The 20,096-nt window shown below is 44.6% G+C and overlaps 1 protein-coding gene across 3 annotated transcripts in view; it reads right to left on the bottom strand.

Moving 5' to 3' along the window:
- FBXO10 (F-box protein 10) overlaps nucleotides 1-20,096 on the bottom strand; it is a gene marked incomplete at its 3' end in the record, with an annotated part of 52,553 nt that overhangs the window by 15,654 nt on the left and 16,803 nt on the right. For 2 of the 3 annotated variants that reach the window (XM_079113518.1, XM_079113516.1), the window contains 2 exons: nucleotides 8,794-9,384; nucleotides 4,547-5,380 (listed from right to left, as the gene is read on the bottom strand). In XM_079113518.1, the coding sequence (XP_078969644.1) occupies nucleotides 4,547-5,380; nucleotides 8,794-9,378 (1,419 nt within the window). In that variant the 5' untranslated portion in view covers nucleotides 9,379-9,384. Of the gene's footprint in view, nucleotides 1-4,546; nucleotides 5,381-8,793; nucleotides 9,385-10,445; nucleotides 10,582-20,096 lie in introns of those variants that run through there. The other variant, XM_079113517.1, reaches the window with a different exon arrangement.

Consider the following 20,096-nt stretch of genomic DNA (forward strand, 5'->3'; position numbering starts at 1 on the left):
TTGGCCTGTTGGGCTCTTTACCCAACAGCTTCACATTGCAGCTTTACAAAAACTCAGACGGATGCTTGTCCCCAGACTCAAGCTGCAAGACTGGATGGTGAATGGAAAGGATGCTTACAGAAGATGGGATTCAAACTTTATGCACTAGGGTTGCACAAAGACTTCCCAGGGGTCCAAGGGCACAGCTGCTTTTAATGGAATCAAGTTTCCAATCTATTACTGCCATTTATATCTTTTCAAATATTCACCTGCCTGAGCGAGCACCAAGTAAGATACCACAGATTCTCCTGGACCACCTTCCCTTCCACTTTATGAAATGAAGGTCAATTCTCAATTAAAAAAAAATACTTGAAAAAAAAAAAAAGGTCTATCCTTGCCTAACTTGAACCAATCTTGGTGTTTTAGCTGGTATGGAAAAACCACTTAGCTCCAAACTATGGAACAAATAGAAATACTGGTATAAGACAATCTTTCTTTCAAGGTAGGTACCAAGCTTATTTAGGGAATGTGTTTCCAATTACATTTTCTTCTTATATTTAGTAAATACATGTGGTGTTAAACACTGTGTTTTAACACAGTACAGTATGATAAATTGTATACTACTATTAAAAAAGTTATTAGATAGACTTCTGGGAGGAATATAATAGAACGGAAGTCCAATTTCAAGGAGGTCTTTGATTCTGTTTAGGATGGAAAAAGTTGCTGCTACACTTACAAGATAATAAGATAGTATGCACAAACATGATAACCTTTTTGGAATGCCCCAGAGAGCTGAGGCTGCAGGACAACCAGTGTCGTACAAGCTGGTAAGAATTCTGCTGATACTCTTAAATGAATTATTCAAGGCCAAGTGTGAGCTAGGGTGTAGAGTACAGAAACTGGGGGTAGCTGCACCTATTCACTTCTCCAAGGATCTCCCTGGGTGCTCACCGAGAAAGACTGGGGGCAGGACAGGAGGAGAGAACTTTCCTGGAAGTTCAGGCTTGGGGGAAAGAGCATGACTCTGAGAAAGGCACTGGGCCCCTCTTGGACTCTTCCCTAACCTTCCTCTAACTCAAGCCTTAAGCAGCTGGAATCTGGAATACGGGCAGCAAACCCTGTGGCACCCAGTGAAGGGTACAGGAGGAAACAGCTTAACCTCTGGGGGCAGTGGGAGGACCCCATCTTGGGCCAGTACCTCTGAGAGAGCACCCCTTATCCTGCGGATGAGGCAGGATCACTGACAAAGTCTCTTCCAAGACCTGTGGACACAGCACCTAGCTAAAAATGAACCAGGATAATAAAGAAAATATGTCACTGTGCTGCCAGGCTCACCTGTACAGAGTGACAAATACTGGCAGCCTACCACAGGGGGTAAGAGCAGGGGGAGGCCTCTCTGAGGAGCAGGTGCAAAGGAAGATCCAGGGCAGACAAAACCAGCACCAGGCCGTGCTAGAGGAAACTGAAGCCCGCGGGACAGAGAATGCTGATGACATCATCGTCCAATTCCCTATGAGACTGATCCCCAAAGAGCAGGCAAAACATCAACACGATTTGCCTCCATCTCTGCTGGCCTGTAGTGGATACCCGACTTCCAACTACCAATTCCAACTACGGGAAGAACATTACAGTCAGTGCTGATTTTCAACTTGGAGCCTCAAGTGACTGTGCTCCTGCTGGCCTTCACCCTGCTGGGATGCTCTAGGGTCAGATGGGGCAAACACAGCAGAGACCAGCTTGGGAAGCCCCACACTCCCACCCACAGCTCCCTGCATTTAATATGCCATTGTACCTAATGCTGGGTATGCAGGAAACATTGTGGACCTTTTTCTTATTGATTCTTTTTTTTTTTTTTGTAAGCTCAGATTTTTTTATTTTATTTTATTTTTTTGCGCAGTGCTGGGAATCGAACCCAGGGCCTTGTGCTTGTGAGGCAAGCACTCTACCAACTGAGCTATCTCCCCAGCCCGGGACCTTTTTTTTTTTTTTTTTTTTTTTTTTTCAGTTGAAAACCCCTGAACATAATTTTTTTTTCGGGGGAAAATGCTGGAGCTTCCCCAGGAATTTCTGGTCACAAAGTTCCATGGGGGCAGTTGTTCAAGAGGGCTCTAATTAAGGTGGTGTAACTTTATGTCTGTCCTTGTTGATGACTCCAATGATGGCCTGCACAAAGCCAGGTCCCTACACACAGCCAGCATGTCAGTGCACATCTTTCTCCAAAGTTCCAGACCCAGGCAAGATGGCACCTCTGCCAGATATTACAGGTGTGGCAAGCTCAAGGTACCCCAAACTGAGCTCATCTTCTCCATGTTCCAGTCATTGCCTCAGCCACTAGGGCCACAAATCCAGGCCTCGTGTCCTTGACTATTCCCTGCCCTAGGTCCTCCTTTTCCAGGCTGCCTTCTCTCCTCCCGTTCATCTCTTGACCACAGTTGTCAACCTCCTTGCCTTGTTCTCCCCCAGTTAGTCCTCTAAGAGGCTCACAGAACAAGTGTTTAGAAGGCAGATCTGCACACAATTCTCCTCTGCTTAAAATCTCTCAGCAGGCTCCCAACAAACCTTAAGGTCAACTCCAATCTTGTTGGCAAGACCCTGACCTGACTCCAGCTGACCGGTTCCCTCCCTGGACAACGCTCACCACCCTCATCTCCACTCTGGCCTGCTGAGCGACTTGCAGCTCCCTGTGTCCCACAGCTTCACCTTGACAACTCTTAATCCTCCTGAGCAGCATGGCCTGGGTGCTGTCCCTCCAGGAAACTTTTCTTGGTTCCTTGAGGCTGGGGCAGGTACTCCCCTTCCAGGGCTCCTGTGCCACCCATGGCAGCTCGGTCATAGAACCTCTCACACTGGACTGTCAACATCTTTTAAAAAATCATTTATTGAACACTTTACATATGTGACCTATGATAATTATCCTTGCCACACCTTGAAGATAAGTAGTATCATTAATCCAAGGGACTTTAGTGGCAAATCACAGCCATATTCTTAACTATGCAAGGAGGAAATCCCTTCCTGAGGACTTGAACCAGACCCTTTCGTCATGGTGTCTAGAGCAAAACCATCATCCTTCCTTCCTTTTTTTTTTTTTTTTTTTCAGTACTAGGGATTGAACCCAGGGGCACTCTACCACCGAGCTACATCCTAGCCCTTTTTATTTTTTGTTTTGTGACAGAGTATAAGTTGCTGAGGGTCTTGCTGAGTTACTGAGACTGGCCTGGAATTTATGATCCTCCTGCCTCAGCCTCCTTAATCACTGGGATTTCAGAAGTGTATCACCATGCCTGGCCACCCTTCCCTTTTTATCATTTTCTTTGGTGTTTATAGTACAGTCTTTTTGCTTTGTTTTGTTTTGACATTAAATACCATCAATTCTTTTTATTTTTATTTTTATTTTTACAGACTGCATTTTGATTCATTGTTATAGTGCAGTCTTATGTTATGCTTTCTGGGTAACATCACCTACAATCCTCCTGGGAAGTGGGCTGGGTAATGTACTACTAAAATGCAATTGCTATTAACCATTCTAGAAGCCTGTAGGATGCATGTTTGACTCTTGTACAGTGTCCTTTATTAACTGAGGACTTCTTCTAATACTATGGCAAGTGGATCCTCAACCCTAGTGAGAGAAGCAAGGTAGGAATGCTTACTTCTGTGCAGAAGCGATGTGCACAGTGAGTAAGAAATGTGAGACTCAAACCGAGGTACTGGGCCATGCCTTCTGCAAGGCCTGTCTTGTACCTGCTTCTCAGAGGGGACCTCTCTCCCTGCAGAAAGACGGAAGCCTTTCCTGTCACCAATCTTTTATGGGATTTGTAGGCTGTCATGAAGCACCCAAAGTGCCTGCATATGCAAGGTGCTGCTGGCAGCAATGGCTGGTGTTTTGCTCTTTGCATCAACTCCAGTGTGTCAACAGGGCTTTCCAGGTCCTGGGCAAGGTGGCTCCTTCTTGCCTCTTTTCAACCCATCCCTGCTGCATGGGTGAAGTCACGCCCAGGTCCCCACGCAGGATATTCCTGCTGCTGGAATGCCCCAGTTTGCACCCCTTTTTATCATATATGTCCCATTTGCCCCAGAACCTTTGCTCATCCTACTCAGCACAGACATCTCCTCTGGGAAGCCTTCTCAACTACCCTGCGTGAGTTTGAGCTGAATGTGTGATCAATCCTCCCTGAATTCTTTCTTACCACACACTCTAAGACTTTGCTTCTTATACTAGGACTTGGGCAACATGCTTGAGAAGCTGTGTGATTAGTGAATGGAGGCAGAAGACCTGGGTTTCAGTCTCAGTTCTGCCTCAAACTTGCTGTGTGACCCTAGGTAAGATACCTTCCCTCTCCTGGCCTATTTCTTTTTCTGTGAAATGGGAATACTTTCTGCCCTGTCCTAGTTAGATGATGGACACAAAGTCCAGTGTGTGTTAAGCTTTAAAGCAGATTGTTTTTAAAATGCAAAGTAGCCCCTTCACACCCCTCCTGCACAAAGCCACAGGAGCCCACTCAGCAATCAACAGTCACATTTCTGGTTACCCAGTAAGGCTCATGTCTACAGTCAGCCCTTAGGACAGCACCTTGCTATTATGTATACACCGCACTGCATAAGTCAAGTTCCGGAAGATGTTTCCTTCCATCTTGGCTCGGCCGTAGGAGCAGACAAAGACACCTCCCTTCCCGTCCCGGAACAGGCACTTGCGGATAAGGCAGCCCTGCACAGAGCTGGCCAGTGCCATGGCCTCCTTGTCCTTCTGCAGCTCCTGCTGCAGTGAGTGCAGCACCAGGCAGCTGGGCAGCTGAATGGATGCTCCTGGCAGCGGTGGGCCCAGAAAAGAGCCACCCAGAACAGGGCGTGGGCCTTGCACTTGGTAGGATAGTCTGTAAGTGAGCTGGTCCTCATCCTCATCTTCACCGCTGGGACTCAGGCCTCCATCACTGCTGTCTGGCGTCTGGGCCACCCTTTCCCCATCGCTGCCCACCTCTGCCTCCTGGGAGCCAGCCTTGGAGCCTGGCTTTGGGGAGCTAGAGGCTGGGCTGGTGGGGCTCTGGCTGCCCTCGATGACAATGTCACAGGTCCTTGGGCTCCAGGCCTGGTCCCGGCTCTCTAGGTCCAGGGACATTAAAAAGTCAGAGTCCTCTGTGGGGAGCAAGCTGGGGGAGGACTTAATAAGCCCCAGTAAATACTTGTAGGCCCAGTTCTTATCTGCTGATGGGTGACCTTCAACTGTCACAGAGTTGTTTTCACTGCCCACAAATTCACAGTTTTCCAGAACACATAGGGGCACGTTGTGCAGGAAGACATGGGTGTTTTTGAAAGTGCAAAACTTCACTTGGCAGGTGCCTGGGCCATGAACCTGGATGTGCCCATTCTCAAAGTTGCAGTTGTCAAACTGGACGTGACCTGATGTGGTCTGGGGAATGAAAAGGAGAAACCGCTGTAAGAAGCTTTGCTTTGCTGGTCAGCTCTCCAGGAGCTCTTTAAGCGGGGTAGACAAGAAAAGGTCATGTGTTCTACCCATCATCTCCCCTTCCCGACCAGGGCCTGGGTGTCAGCTGGTTCCCAAAGGAGCTGGGGAACTTCTCTGCATCACAGAGGGAGGAAAATTGGGAGCTACCTACACTTGTACCCCTCTAATCCCAAGGAAGGGGGACAAGAGTGGATGGTGGTAGAAGTTCTCACTCTGCAACTTGGTCCTTCCTACATGTCTTCAGTGGATTCTCCTAATACTCATGAAATGCTTAGTGAGAATTCCTCCTTCCTTTCCCTTCCTTTCTCTTGTAGTGAAAGTTGGAAGGAGGGTAAAAGCTGCATCGGGAGATGCTAGGTGAAATGGAATTGACACGTGTTAATGTGGAGGTGCAGCAGGACAGGGTCACTCTGGAGGGGATCCAAAATGGGGACTCCTGTCCCAAAGGCTGTGATTCTGCCTATCAGCAGGAACAGTGGGGCTTTTAAAGAGGCTATATTCCACATGTTCTCTGTCTGGAATTGTAATTCACTTGTTAATTTGGGAGATAGTCATTTCTGAGATCTTCTGGTACCATGCCCAAAGTCTGGATTACTTTGTTCCTATGGTGGGTGTGTATTCAAGGACAGATAAATCTGCCTAGGATATGGAAGAAAGGTAATCCTGTTTCTCCTAAAATTAGGGAAGGGGAGAGATGAGGGGTTAGGAGAGCTTTTAACTTTTTTTTTTTTTTTTGTGGTATTGGGGTTTGAACACAGGGTCTCACACATGCTAAGCAAGTGTCCTACCACTAAGCTACACCCCACCCCCCGAGAGATTTGAATTTTATAAACGCAGGCATTAGCTGGGAACCGAGCAAAACTTTACCAATCCTCCAAAAGACAGGGGAGTCCCTGATCAATGACTGGGTTTTATGAAGAATGTGTTGAATCGCATGCGTTTCTCCAGGTCTCATATTCTCAAAGTGCTTTCCTTTCATTCCTGCCCTCTCTTGGGCCTGCAGGCATGTGCCCTTCCCTTGAGCCTTCTGCCCTGCTGGGCATCTGAACTCAGGGTTTCACAGAACCCTGATCATGGGTGCGGGAGGGCAGGCAGGAGGGGCTGAGCCCTGCCTGGGCTGAGACAGGTGCTGGGAAAGAGTCCAGTCCATTGGCAAATAATGGGGGCATAGCAAGACAGCAGGTCGCATCTCTAAGAAAGAGGACAGGGTATGCCGCCACAGCCAGGAAGTCCTGAGCGTGGTTAAGAGCACGGGCTCTGGTGGGTTGACCATTCAGGACAGTTCCTGGCTCTGCCTTTCTCAAGTGTGTACCTGGGGCAAATGACTTCGCCTCTTTAAGCCTCAGTTTTCTTGTCTGCAGCATAGGGCTTACTAGTTAATAAAGCACAAAACATGGTGCCAGGTGCAAAGCTGGCACTCAATAATAAGTTTAGTATTGTCTGGAGTCAGAGATGCAAGGAACAGAAAGCCCTCAGGAGTCTGGGGTGGGGAGGGGAAGTGCTGAACTCACAGCATAATTCATCTGGGCCTCTCAGCTCCAGGCCTGACAGAGGCAAGTTTGGCAAGACCCAGTTGCTTTATATTTCTTGGGGGCAGGGTGACCTGTTTCTGGATCTCAAATTCCATCAGATGTATCTAAACAATAAAATGAAGGGGGGAGGTCTCATGATTCCATTTAACAGTTCAGTCACATCCATCCTTTGAACAATCTTTAAAATTCTCTAGTAGTGGCCTCCCTTGAAAGCTTGTCCCAGAGCTGAAGTCCCCTTAACCTCTCCAAGTTCTTCCTTAGAGCTAACCTATTTGGATTTTGCAGGAATTTAAGTCCATTTTGTCTTCTTTGGTCCTTTCTAAGAATAAAGGCCAGTGCTCTGGAGATGCAGAGCCACTGCGAGGATCCTCAGACGTCACTGCAGACTGCTATAAAATCATCCTGGCCTTTGTGTTTTTCAGGAAAAGCCATCTCAGGCCACTGTGCATTTTTTGTGTAAAACACTATCACAGATTGAGCACTAATATATGCCAAGCACTAAGCCAAATGGTGGGCTACAAAGAGGCACAAGGCCAGGCCCTTTCCCTTGAGGATCTATGGCTGCATTTCTGAGGGGGAAGCAGAGGCTAAAATTAACATATTCCTCAAATAATTAATGTATTATGAAACATGAGGGGTCTGGAATGTTGTTTCTAGAAATAAGCTCCCCTTCTAAGACTGTAGACCAGCACAAGGGAAGCACATCAGTCCTTCTAAAACATTCTAGAGCCAAAAACGCAGGATTTTAAGCTTTCAAGGAATCCAGCATGATATAATTTTATAAGTGCTTAGATCAGGAGGCCCAGATTTGAGCTCTAACTTACCAATTAACCACCTGAGAAAGTCACTTAGCTTCTCTGATCTCCAGTACCCCTCATCTACAAAATGGGGACACCACATCTACTTTATCTACCACAGTGTTTGTGGAGGGGATCAAGTGAGGTGACAGATGGAAAGTCACCTAGATTATAAACATGGGTTTTGGGTCCTAGCTGTCCCTTACTGAATCTGTGACCCTGGGTACATCACTTAATCTTGCTGAGCCTCGGCTTCCTCATCTGTAAAAGCAGACGACACCACCTATTCCATTGGGCTGAAGAGAGAAGTGAGATCGTGGCTGAAAGCCCATGCCTAGGGCTTCGTAAATGACAGGTGGTGTGACTACCACTACAAATGCCAGAGACAAGCTGCTCTTGGTAGTAATGGGGCAATACAATTTTTATCAAGTAGGTACACAATCCAAGTACTGCAGTCAGTTTCTGGGCAAGGTATAAGCTGTAGACTGTTGTGCCAGGAACTACCCACGCCTTGACACATGCTTGGCTTTGAACACATCTTCTGTGTTCATGGAAGGAGTGTGTTGGAATAACACTGCCTGGTTCTCTCTCTGGCACCCTTAAAAGTAGCTACTCCTGGTAAAAGCCTGACCTTCCTTGACCTGCATGGGGTGGGGCGCTCGTGTGTTCAAGTCTGCTGCTCCTGCGTGGCCTTCTCTCTGGCTCGCTCTCTGAGCAAGCTGCCATGAGCGGCTCATGTGTCCTCTGCTTCCTCTCACCTTGTTGCAGCCTGGTTGTCCACCAGGCTGCTCGACCTGTAGCTCCAGTGGATCTACATGGGAAGGGAACAGTAATTTTGGCCCCAAAGCCAAGGCTCATTTTTGGGAATAAAGCTGTGCCCATTCCTCAATGGGTTCAGACCTCAGAGGGGTGTGTGTATGGGAACAGTTACTGAACTCTCAATTCCAACACAAATGGGAAACCCAACGAGGAGAGGCCATGCCCCTCGGTTCAGGGCTGGATGGTGTCCAGTGGATGTGACACCCACCTTATACATGATGGGTGAGAACCAGGCCGGCATGAAGATAAGGTTGCACAGGCGTGTGGTTGAGCAGTGCTGGTCAATGCTGGCTAGGAGGGCCACCTCACCCAACTTTCCGTGGCCTACAATCTCCACGGGCACCTTCAGGATGATTTCACCTTGCTCTTCGTACACACCTGGGAACAGCACAATTCGGTCATACAAGCTGGCCATGGCCAAGGCGCTGCCCAGGCTGTCAAACTCGTGGCCCGGCCCCACACTCAGGGTCCGTCGTTCCCTCCTCCTGCGGAATAGAGAAAAGCAGACGGAGGACTCCAAGTCCAGGGCGTTCTTGGTCCATGTCTTAGAGGCAAGGTAATGCTGCTTGAAGGCCTCCCTCCAGGACTCGGGCTCCACGTCAGGCTGGTTGGGCCAGTTGGGGTGGCGGCACTCCGTACAGCCCAGGCACAGCTGCCGCCAGCGGGTACTGTCAAGACTGAGGATCAGTTCGTACCAGGCCCTGCATACCAGGCTGCAGCGGCCCAGATCAGGAAGGTGCAGGTAGGCTAAGATCATGCGCCACAGCTCCAGGGGAAGGCCTCCAGCCTCCATGGTCACCTGGAGAAAGACAGAAAACAGAAGAGGCGTTTGTCTACTCTGCTTACCTTTCCCCTTCATAAAACACCCCCTGCCATCTCCTGACCCCCAGGGATGTGCAAGTGAACAAGGCCCAGTCAATCAGAGGACCCATCCCTGCAATCAAAGTCCTTCTCTGGAATTTTCTGACCAGGCATTAGCAAGGAAGACTTTTTTCTTTGGTCACTCTAAGAATATGACCCCAGAACTCCTGGCAGCCAGGTCCCCCCTACCATGGAGAAACCCTGTGGAATGAGAGCCAAGCAGAAAACAATAGAGATGAAAGATGAAAAATGAAAATGAGGATGAAAAACAGCGAATGCACATGTATGTGTCTGGAGGTACGGAGTCCAGATTCCTGAAGATGCCCTGGCATCTGTGGTTCTTCCTCCAGTCTAGTGAGGAGCTCCAAAGGCCTTCCATAAACTCCCTTTATGCTAAAACTAGTTTGATGTGGGCTTCTGTGACTTGTAACTGAAAGGATTTGGATTCATAGAGAAGGAACTTACCTTTGGCTGTGATGGTCCCATGGGTAAGAATCTCTTAGGTTCCCTGGGAAGAGACTATTAGCTCTTCATACCAGTAGAAATGAGAATGGAGTCTGTCTGTCTGTCCTCATTCCCCGATCAAGTCATTGCTACTGTTTTCCATGTGGGGCAGCCCCTGGAAAGACTGCGTGGGCTTTGGTCCTGGCTCAATCACTGGTTACTGATGTAATCCTATTGTCCTAAACATCTAGTAGGCTGGCTGCCCAGCCATCTGCCTCCTTGCTTACTCTGGAAAATACCCTTCCCTCTTATGAATTTATACCACACAATTACAGAGGCAGGGCTCCCTGAAGATGTGTGTATAGAAAAATGATACCCCAACCCCTCGGCTGCAACTGATTGGCTATAATTGATCCAAATGGGCCTTTGAGACCTCCAAGAGAATATGAGGTGCTATTCTAAAATCAGCATAGTTTCTTTCTTGAATGATGGGAAATGGATGCCTTCTTTCCTAAGCTATAAACTCAGGAATAAGCTGGGTATGGTAGTGCACACCTGTAATCCAAGCGACTCGGGAGGCTGAGGCAGAAGGAATACAAGTTCCAGGCCAGCTCTGGCAACTTAGTGAGATCCTGTCTCAACAACCAACCAACCAACCAACCAAATGGGCAGGGCTGGGGTGTAGCTCAGGGGTACAGCACCCATGGGTTCAATCCCCAATTCTGCCAAAAGGAATAAATAAACAACACATAAATGAATACAAACAAACAGACATAGTTGCTGGTGATCATTTTTCGCTGGGAGGGGAGGCAGAAGTGGGTCTTTAATGAGAGAAGAATAAATCAGAGACACCAAAAAAAGCAGAGAAAAGAGCAGAAACATTTCAGTTTCTCGGGAGCAGGCCACGACTCCAGTCCTCTCTCAGACTTATAACAGATTCTCCTTTTGGCAAAGCTGACCTCATTGAGTTTCTGTTCTTCATACCTAGTGAAAGCCCTCTTGTTTATTTTTATTTTCTTTGTGGTGCGAGGGATCACACTTGGCCTTACACGCTTGGCAAGCCTCTACCTCTGAGCCACATTCCAGCCCCCTCTCACTTATGTGTCAGCTTCCCCACCTAAAACCAAGAGGGTTGAGATGGATGAGCTAGAGCAGCTCCCTTGCCTGGTACCCTACAGTCTCTGGACAACTGCAAGTTAGAACTGGAACAGGCTCCACAACTGGTCTCCCTGGCAAATGGCTTACCTCCCCAGGGCCTTGCATTTCCTCTCAGGTTTCTGAAAATGGTGCTCATGCTTATCAGGTACCTAAGCCCCAAGAAAGCTAGAAGCACAATTGTGTGATCGTGTCTGGAAGAAACGCTCGGCTTCTTCAAGCTGGGTGTGGCTTGAACTCTACAGGTTAGTACTACAGAGCCCAGGCACGCAGGCTTCTGTGTCACGGTCACCCAGGGAGGTTTTACCAGGTCCTCAGCGACACTGGAGAAAAGCTGGGCCCTGGACTGTTATACTTTATAGAGAAAGGCCATTCATTCCCCTCGATAAACACCACCTTATTCATGGTGGTTCTGGAACACTGATGTCTCCCATTCCTTACTTCTTTCCTTAGCTACACTGTCTTGGTCTTTTTAAGAGAAAAACGTTCTTTTGTCCATTCTGCATCAATTCTGTAGCTCAGTGATCATATCCATTTCCTTAGCTTCAACTACTGCTGTATATGCATGACTACAAAATCTCAATTTCCAGCCCCGGGTGTATTTTTCAAGCTCCTTAGGGGAATGCACAATATCCTGTTGGGCATTTCTACTTGGCTATTCCAGAGATACCAAGAAAACTCAACATCATGCCCCAAACTGAACTCTGACTTCCATGTTAGGCTATGACAAAATACCTGGAACTGGAGTCCCCCTCCTGCCACAAACAATTATAAAGCTGGACAAAATATACAAGGCAACCGAATATACACTTCAGGCATTACGCCACCAGCTGTTCAGGACCATGCTTTTTGAGAAAAAGAGAAGGTGGGGGGTGGGGGTTGCTGCAAAAGCCTTTTCATCCCAGGGCACTTTCTCACTGTGGTGTGGAGAGATGGAGGCCGAGCAGAGGGTGATCTCACTGAGCAGGCAGATTCGAGTTCTGAGCTGCTGAAGAGGCTGACATTTGTGAGGCATGGTACCAGACCACAAAGAGCAGCACAGGGTGGGGCCAAGTGGGTGGCTGAAGACCAGGCTGTACATGTGCCGGGCAAGATTACGTGAGCCCTAGGGGAGACAGCCTGCTGTGGGGTTGAGAACTAAAGGGCGAACCTTCGGGATCACACAGAGCTGGGAGACCATAGAATTCTAGCCCAGACCACGAGGAGAGTTTTTGTGGAGACTCAGGAAGGACAGGCCATATTCAAATTGGAAGAACAAAAGTAAGCTTGACAGATCAAAAAGATCCTGCCAGTGATTTCACTGCCCATAGAATGAAACTGAACACTTTTGGGGGAAAAAGAGGGGGGGGACAAAATCTAAGCACCCTCAACCCACCAGTCAGAAGACATATGTGTAGAGTATTGGCCTAGAAAAACAGAGTCCCACATAGAGCCAAACATGTATCAGTCAACTGAGTTGGAAAAGGGTCAATGTAATTCAACAGGTGAAGAAAAGCCTTTCAATAAAAAGCTTGATATTCACAGATAACAATTTGGTATCTATATGAACAATAATGAACCTTAACTCATACCTCAGACTGTACACAAAAATCAACTCAAGACAGGTTGTAGACCTAAACATTAAGTTTGTAAAACTTCTAGAAGAAAACATGGGAAAATAAATTTGTGACCCCAGGGTAGAGAAAAACTAATAAACCAGTCTATTGAAATTAAAATTTTCTGTTCATGAAAATATACAATTAACAGCAAGAAAAGACAAGTGAGAGAAGGGGAGCAGATATTTGCAGTACACATATGGGACAAAGGGCTTGGATCCAGAATATTAAGAAATCCTGCACTCAGTAACAAAAATATCCAACAAAAATAGGCAAAGATTTGAACAGAAATTTCACAAAAGAGAAATGAGCGGCCAATAAATTCATGAAGCTCAGAAACATTATATTCAGTGCAGGCTGAGCATCCCTTATCCGAAATGCTTGGGGCCAGAAAGGGTTCTGATTTTGGATTTTGGAATATTTGCACATATGTAATGAGGTATTTCGGAGATGGACTCCAAGTCTAAACATGAAATTCATTTATGCTTCATTTGTCTTAGAGTCTGAAAATAATTTATACAACAGTTTAAGTAACTTTATGCATGAAATGAAGTTTCATGGTCTGGAATTTTCTACTTGGGGCATCATGTTGGCATTCAACATTTTGGATTCTGGATTTTTAGATTGGGGAACTCAGCCTGTATTACTCGATTCTTACTAGAACCATAATGAAGTGCACGCACTGAAATGGCTAAAATTAAAAGCACCCAAAGCATCACAGTGGCAAAGATGCTCAGCAGCCAGACCTCTCCAACACTGCTGGTAGGAGTATAAATCACTAGGACCACTTCAGAAAATTGGCACTTTCTTCTACAGTTGAAGAAATTTCACTCCTAGATATTTACATGAGATAAATGAAAACACATGTTTCAAATACGAAAACAATAAAATTCTATACAAGAATGCTTACAGCAGCTTTATTTACAATAGTAGAACAAAAAACTGGAAACAACCCAAACGTCCACCAACAGAAGCGTGGATAAACAAACCGTGGCGTATTCATGACAAATACTATTCAGCAATAAAAAGGAATGAACTACCAACACAGACAACAACGTGGATGGACGTCAAAAACATGCCGGGGGCAAAAAGAAGCTAGTCACAAAAGACTGCGCATGTGTGTTATGATTCTATTTAGGTGAAGTTTAAACACAGACCTAACTAATCTATGGTGATAAAAATCAGAACAACGCTTGCTGTACAGACTTGAAGACAACTTGGAGGTTAAGGAAATGTTTTATATTTGATTGTATATTGGTTACATGGTGCATATGTTTGAAAAACCTTCACTGGATAGTATGTTTCAGTATGTGCATTCCATTGTATGCGAACTTCATCTCAGTTTTGTTCATTTATTTATTTTTCAGTACTGGGATTGCTTACCATTGGGTTACATTTCCAGCCTGTTTTTTTCTTTTCTTTTTTGAGACAGGGCCTCACTAATGTTGAGGTTGGCCTCAAACTTGTGATCCTCCTGCCTTAGCCTCCCAAGTCACTGGGATTACAGGTTATGTACCACCATGCCTGGCTCAGTTTGAAAAATAGTTCATATTATCATCTCTCCATCCATCTATATTCTACATCCTGCTTAATGGCACTGGCATCTTCCATTTGACTGCTCAAGTTAGTAATTAGGGAAACCTCCTTGATTTCTTCTCTTCTCCCTTTCTGCCTCAGACACTCTCTAAAGTCCTGTTTTTCACCTCCTTAATCACATCCTTGTACTTCTTTATGGTTTTGTCTTGCAAGTATGCATTTCCAGATACCATAGTTTTAGTTTTGTCCTTAGAGTTTTAGCTTGATAGGTCTTTTGATTCTGATTTCATTTACAGTTCCCCTTCTTTCTGTCTCTTCTTTACAATTTATTTGTTGAAGGACCTGACCCTTTAAGTCGGTTTCCCACAGTCTGAATTTTCCAGACTGCATGCATACTCATGGGAGAGTTCAACTTGTTCCTGACATCAGTACTTCCTGCATGTTGGCCACTGGATCCAGAGGCTTGCTGAGACTCAGATTCCACCCCTCTAGCACGTCTAGTAAGTGGTACTGCTGTCTTTTTAGCAGGAGGCACATTTATGGTTGTCTCTCTTTTGAGTCATCTTTCATCTCAAGTTAGTTCCTCAGTCCCTTTAACATGACCCAGGAATCTCTGATAGCTTCTTAGCTCTCTGGTATGTCCAAATGTTCCTGGCTCATCTTATACATTTCCTGTCCAGACATGGTATCAGTCATTTCTTTAAGAAGCTGTTTTTTTTAAAGTATTGAAATAATTTCAGATCTGCATCCATTTATAAGAAATAACAGAGAGAGGTGCCTTGCATACATTGCTCATTTTCCTTGAGTGGTAATATTTTGCAAAACTACAGTAGATCATAATCAGCATAAGGGCACTAACAATTGTATTCAGAAGTCCCATTTTATTTTTACTTATTTGTGTGTCTCTGTGCTTATGTATTAAGTTCTGCACAACTGTCATCTGTGTAGGTCTGTGTATCCACCACCAGACAAGAACACAAGGATCCTCCACACTGGCCTTTTATAATTACACCTATGTCAGCTGCCTCTCTTTCCCCTAATCTCTGGCAACCATTCATTTGTCCTCCATTTCTAAAATCGTGTCATTTAAAAAATGACATAAATGAAATCATATAGTTTGTAACCTTTTAAGATTGGCCCTTTCTTTTTTCCACTCAGCATAATTCCCTGAATATTCACCCAAGCTGTTTTGTTTATCAATAGCTTCTCTCTTTAGAATGCTGAGTGGCCTTCTTTGGTATGGACATTCCACAGTACACTTTTGCAGAATTTTGACAAGTGCAGACACATGTGTAATCCAAACCCCTAGTAAAACAACAGAACACTCCAGAAAGTGCCCTCATGGTTCTTTTCAGTCAATTCCAGCCCCGAGAGGCAACCGCTGCTCTGATTTTCCACCATCAGTTTTGTCTGTTCTAGAATTTCCCATAAATGAAATCATGGAGTATAGGTACTGTTATGAAGGCTTCTTTCACGCAGCGTAATCTGAGATTCATCACCTTGTTGTGTACCTCAGTAGTTTATTTCTTCTTACTGTGGAATTGTACTTTATTGTAGATGTTAATGTATCATTTTTTAAAAAAATCTATCATTCTATGATGGAAAATTGAACTGTTCCCAGTTTATGGGTATTATGAATAATGCTGCTGTGAACAGTTTTAAAAAGTGCTTTCGAGAACCTGTTTTAAGTAAATACCTAGGAGTGGTATCACTGGGTCCTTTTCCCAAAGAGGCTCCACCAGGTCACACCAAGGATGTCCAAGAAACGCAGTTGCTCTACAGCTTCACCAGCTGTTGCCGCCCGTCTTTTAATGTTACCATTCTGGTATGTAATGCTAGACTGTTTGGTTTTAATTTGTTTCCCTCATGACTAATGATGTTGAGCATGTTTTCAAGCGATCATCCATCTATCTCCTTTTTAAAGTGTCTATTCAAATCTTTGGCTTATTTTTAAATCAGGCAATATTTTTATTATTGAATTATAAGACATCTTTATATATATTCTCGGCCAGGTTTATGTTCTGTGAATATTTTCTCCCAGTTTGTGATTTGCCCTTGTCTTAATGGAATCATCATCTTCTTTTTTAATCACACTGATATGTTCCTTTTACTTTTTCCAGTTGCCGGTGGACCTTTATTTTTTACTTACTTATATGTGGCACTGAGAATAAAACCCCGAGCCTCACACAAGCCAGGCAAGTGATCTACCACTGAGCCACAACCCCAGCCCTTAATGGAACCTTCTGATGAGAACTCTGTAAATATAATGAGGTCTTGTTTACCATTTCTTTTTTTTCATTCTTTTTTTTTTTTTTTTTTTTTTTAAATACTGGGGATTGAAACCAGGGAGCTCTACCACTGAGCTACATCCCCAGTTTTTTAAAAAAAAATTTTTATTTTGAGATAGGGTCTTGCTAAGTTGTCCAGGCTGGCCTTGAACTTGTGATCCTCTTGCCTCAGTTTCCTGAGTTGCTGGAATTATGAGTGTGTGCCACCATGACTAGTTATTTTATCATTTTTTCTTTCAATGATTCTTTACCTGACTGGAAAACTTCTGGTAATCACTAAGCCATAAATACAGTCTCCCATATTTTCTTTTGAAACTTTGTGGTTTTTAACTTTTACTTTTGTTCTATGATCCACTGTGAACTAATTTTTGATATGGCATGAGGTGGTGGTTGAGGTTCAGTTTTTTCTATGTGGCTATCAGTAGTGTGGGTCTATTTCTAGGTTAGTATTGTGTTTCCCTAACATCTCTGTTAATCCTAAGGCCTGCACCACACCATCAACACATTTTTGACATTTTTTTTCCTTGCATGAATTATGCTTTGATGTCAAGTCTAAGAACTTTTTACCTAGTTCTAGATCCTAGAGATTTTTCTCTCATGTTTTTCCTAAAAGTTTTACACTTTTACATTTTACACTTAAGCCTATGAACCATTTTGAGTTAGCTTTGATTTAGAAATAAGGTTAGTTTGAAGTTAACTTATTTATGCATCTATTTATTTCTGTTTGTGCATGTATCTATCTATTTATATGCCTAGCACATAAATTCAACAACTGGCCCAGCACCACTTGTTGAAAAGGTTAGCCATTCTCCATTGAATTGCTTTTGCACTCTTGGCAAAAATCAATTCAATACATTTTTGTCCTAGTTTCTTTCAATGGAAGTTTTATTTCAGAACCACAATCTGGGTATCAGAGATGTTTATTTCTACTGGTCTGGTCATTTTTCCAAGCCTTCTTGGTGGATTTCTATCTCCTCCACAAGACTATGAGTTTCTTCCAGGTAGGGTCTGGGTCTTACCTCTGAAGATTCAACACCCAGTGTTGATCCCTTTCTCAGTTGCACCTCTTCAGGACAACAGAAAAGACAAGGATAGCATTCTTGATACAGGGTACTGAGATCACTCCTACGCCACTGACCCAGGTCCTCTGAGAGCAGAGTTTTCCCAGTCTCTTGGTTCTTTCAGTCAAAGATGCCAATAGGTGATGACTTATCATTACTTCCAACTGACTCGATCACACGACTAGCACCCCTGTCGAGCTTAAATGAACCTTTCTGTCCGACCTTCACATAACCTCTTTCCCTCATGACTTCTAATTTTTGCATTCCACATCAATCCCAAAGTTATCCTGGACCTTTCTGAAGGCTTTACATGGCTCTGTCTCTAATTACTCATTTTCTAACTCAAATGCTGCTTTTCTTATCACAGTGCCATTTGCATGAGGAAGGAACTCCAACAGCAGGGCCACTCTGAGGGGGTTAGATGCAATTCGGCCTCTGGAAGCCCCTCTCCCACAGCTGCAGCTGGCCCTCCATACCCATAGGTTCTGCATTTGCAGATTCAACCAACCGTTTATTGAGGGAAAAAAAAAAAAAATTGTGTCTAATGAACAGGTACAGTTGTCAATTTCCTAAATAGAATTTAACAACTATTTATATAGCATTGACAGTGTATTAGGTATTATATGTAATCCAGAGATGATTTAAAGTATATGAGAGGATGGGCATAGGTTATATGCAAATACTATGTCTTTTTTTTTTTTTTTTTTTTTTTTTTGGTACTGAACCACATCCCCAGCCCTTTTTTGTATTTTATTTAGAGGCAGGGTCACTCTGAGTTGCTTAGGGCCTTGCTAATTTTACTGAGGCTGGCTTGGAACTCATGATCTTCTTGTCTTGGCCTCTGGAGTCACTGGGAGTACATACAGGTATGTGCCACTGCACCCAGCTCTACTATGTCATTTTACATAAGGGGACTGTGTCCTGGTAGATTTTGGTATTTTCAGGTATGTGGCTGTGGGGCAAGGGGTGGTATTCTGGAATCAATCTCCAGCAGACACTGAGGGATGATCATATGTTCTTGGCTTCCCTTACTTACAAAGTAATAAAAAAATATTATTTTGCTAACTCCACATAAGTCTTGGTAACCTATACATAGTTCTCTGAATTCAAAGACTTCACATACTACAATTCTTCTGACTAGCCCTGACCCTTCCTGCAGGCCTCTTCTGCTAACTAGCTCAGATTCAATCTCCTTCCATATAATAGACGCCACCCCCTCACCTGTCACACTGTCCCCACACAATTCACATTTATCTTTCTGAATTTCTCTATCTTCTTTAAAAAAAAAAAAAAAAGGCTCATTTGTAAGACCTTTCTAGCTGTCCTCGTTTCATTCATTTTGTTTTACTATCTGGTGACTTCAATTTAGAATCGCTAGAAGAATTATATCCCATTTTAAAAATTTCCCATATGAAAGTATGCAAACTATCCACTATCCAAACAGTTCATCCCAGAGGGCGAGTTCATTTTAAACAGGACCAAGTGCTGCATCTGGAAGGAATATCTTTTGATCATTACTAAGAGCTCTGACCTACTTCTTCTTAGACCCCTTGTTCTCGTCCCCATGTCCCACTTTCTGATTTATTAGTGCTTCTGAGTATAACTGTGTATGGTTTTCCAGGGAGTGCCATGTACTGTGCACTTTCCAAGAAGTTCTTTCCTTCTACGAGGAACAACTCTGGCAGGCAGGTGCTCAAGAGCCAAGGAGCTAACCTTAATCTATGAAGCCTTTCAGGTGAAAGGTTTCAGGTCTGTCCAGGCAGGGCCCTCCCTGGGACCGCTGCTAATATTCCGATTCTTAGGAGGCATGTGATGGAGACCTAAATCACTACTACTGAAACAGGGGTCCACTTCATGCTGTGGACATAACTGTTTATTTTATGAGCCTTATTTTAAAATTGATGAACCCCACCCCCATTTTTCTTCTCCCTCTCCCCAACCCTGGGGAAAGCAAGATTATTCTTTTTCCCATCCTAGGCTGAATTATTTTCCTTGAGCTAACACACACCAACAGGAGTAAAGTAATTCAAACCTCAGGGATGGCGTCAGCAAACCTAAGACATGGCTATCTCCCAAGTCCACAAGTGAATTATGACCCCCTGACAAGGCACACCTGGAATGCAGCCTTTGAATCACCTCTTTCAAAGTCCCCTGCTCCCCTGATAGGCAGAACCACAGCCTCTGGGACAGGAATGCTGTGTTTCGCCTTTGCTAGCAAAGCAATAAAATGTCTTTTTCCCTTTTCTCAAAAACTTGTCCTAATTATTGGATGGGCACTGGGGACAAGGACCAAACTTTCAATAACATTACCTCCATTACAACCCCCAGTGCTGGCCTCTGCAGTGTACCTCCCTGCCAACTTCAGCGAGTTTACTCCATCACACGTTCCACCCAGCCAACCCCTTGTGTGCCCCATGTTACATCTCAGAGCATCTGGCACTGCCAATTTTGGTCCCAGATGGGTTTCTCATGGTTACTACAACAGCCCATTAATAAAACCCTAGGCCACAGTTTAGTTAGAGAGAAAACAGCAAAAACCCAACACACCATCTAATATCTAGCAAAAAGTAC

The sequence above is a fragment of the Sciurus vulgaris genome (genome assembly GCF_902686455.1).
Source record: "Sciurus vulgaris genome assembly, chromosome: 15".
Taxonomy (NCBI): domain Eukaryota; kingdom Metazoa; phylum Chordata; class Mammalia; order Rodentia; family Sciuridae; genus Sciurus; species Sciurus vulgaris.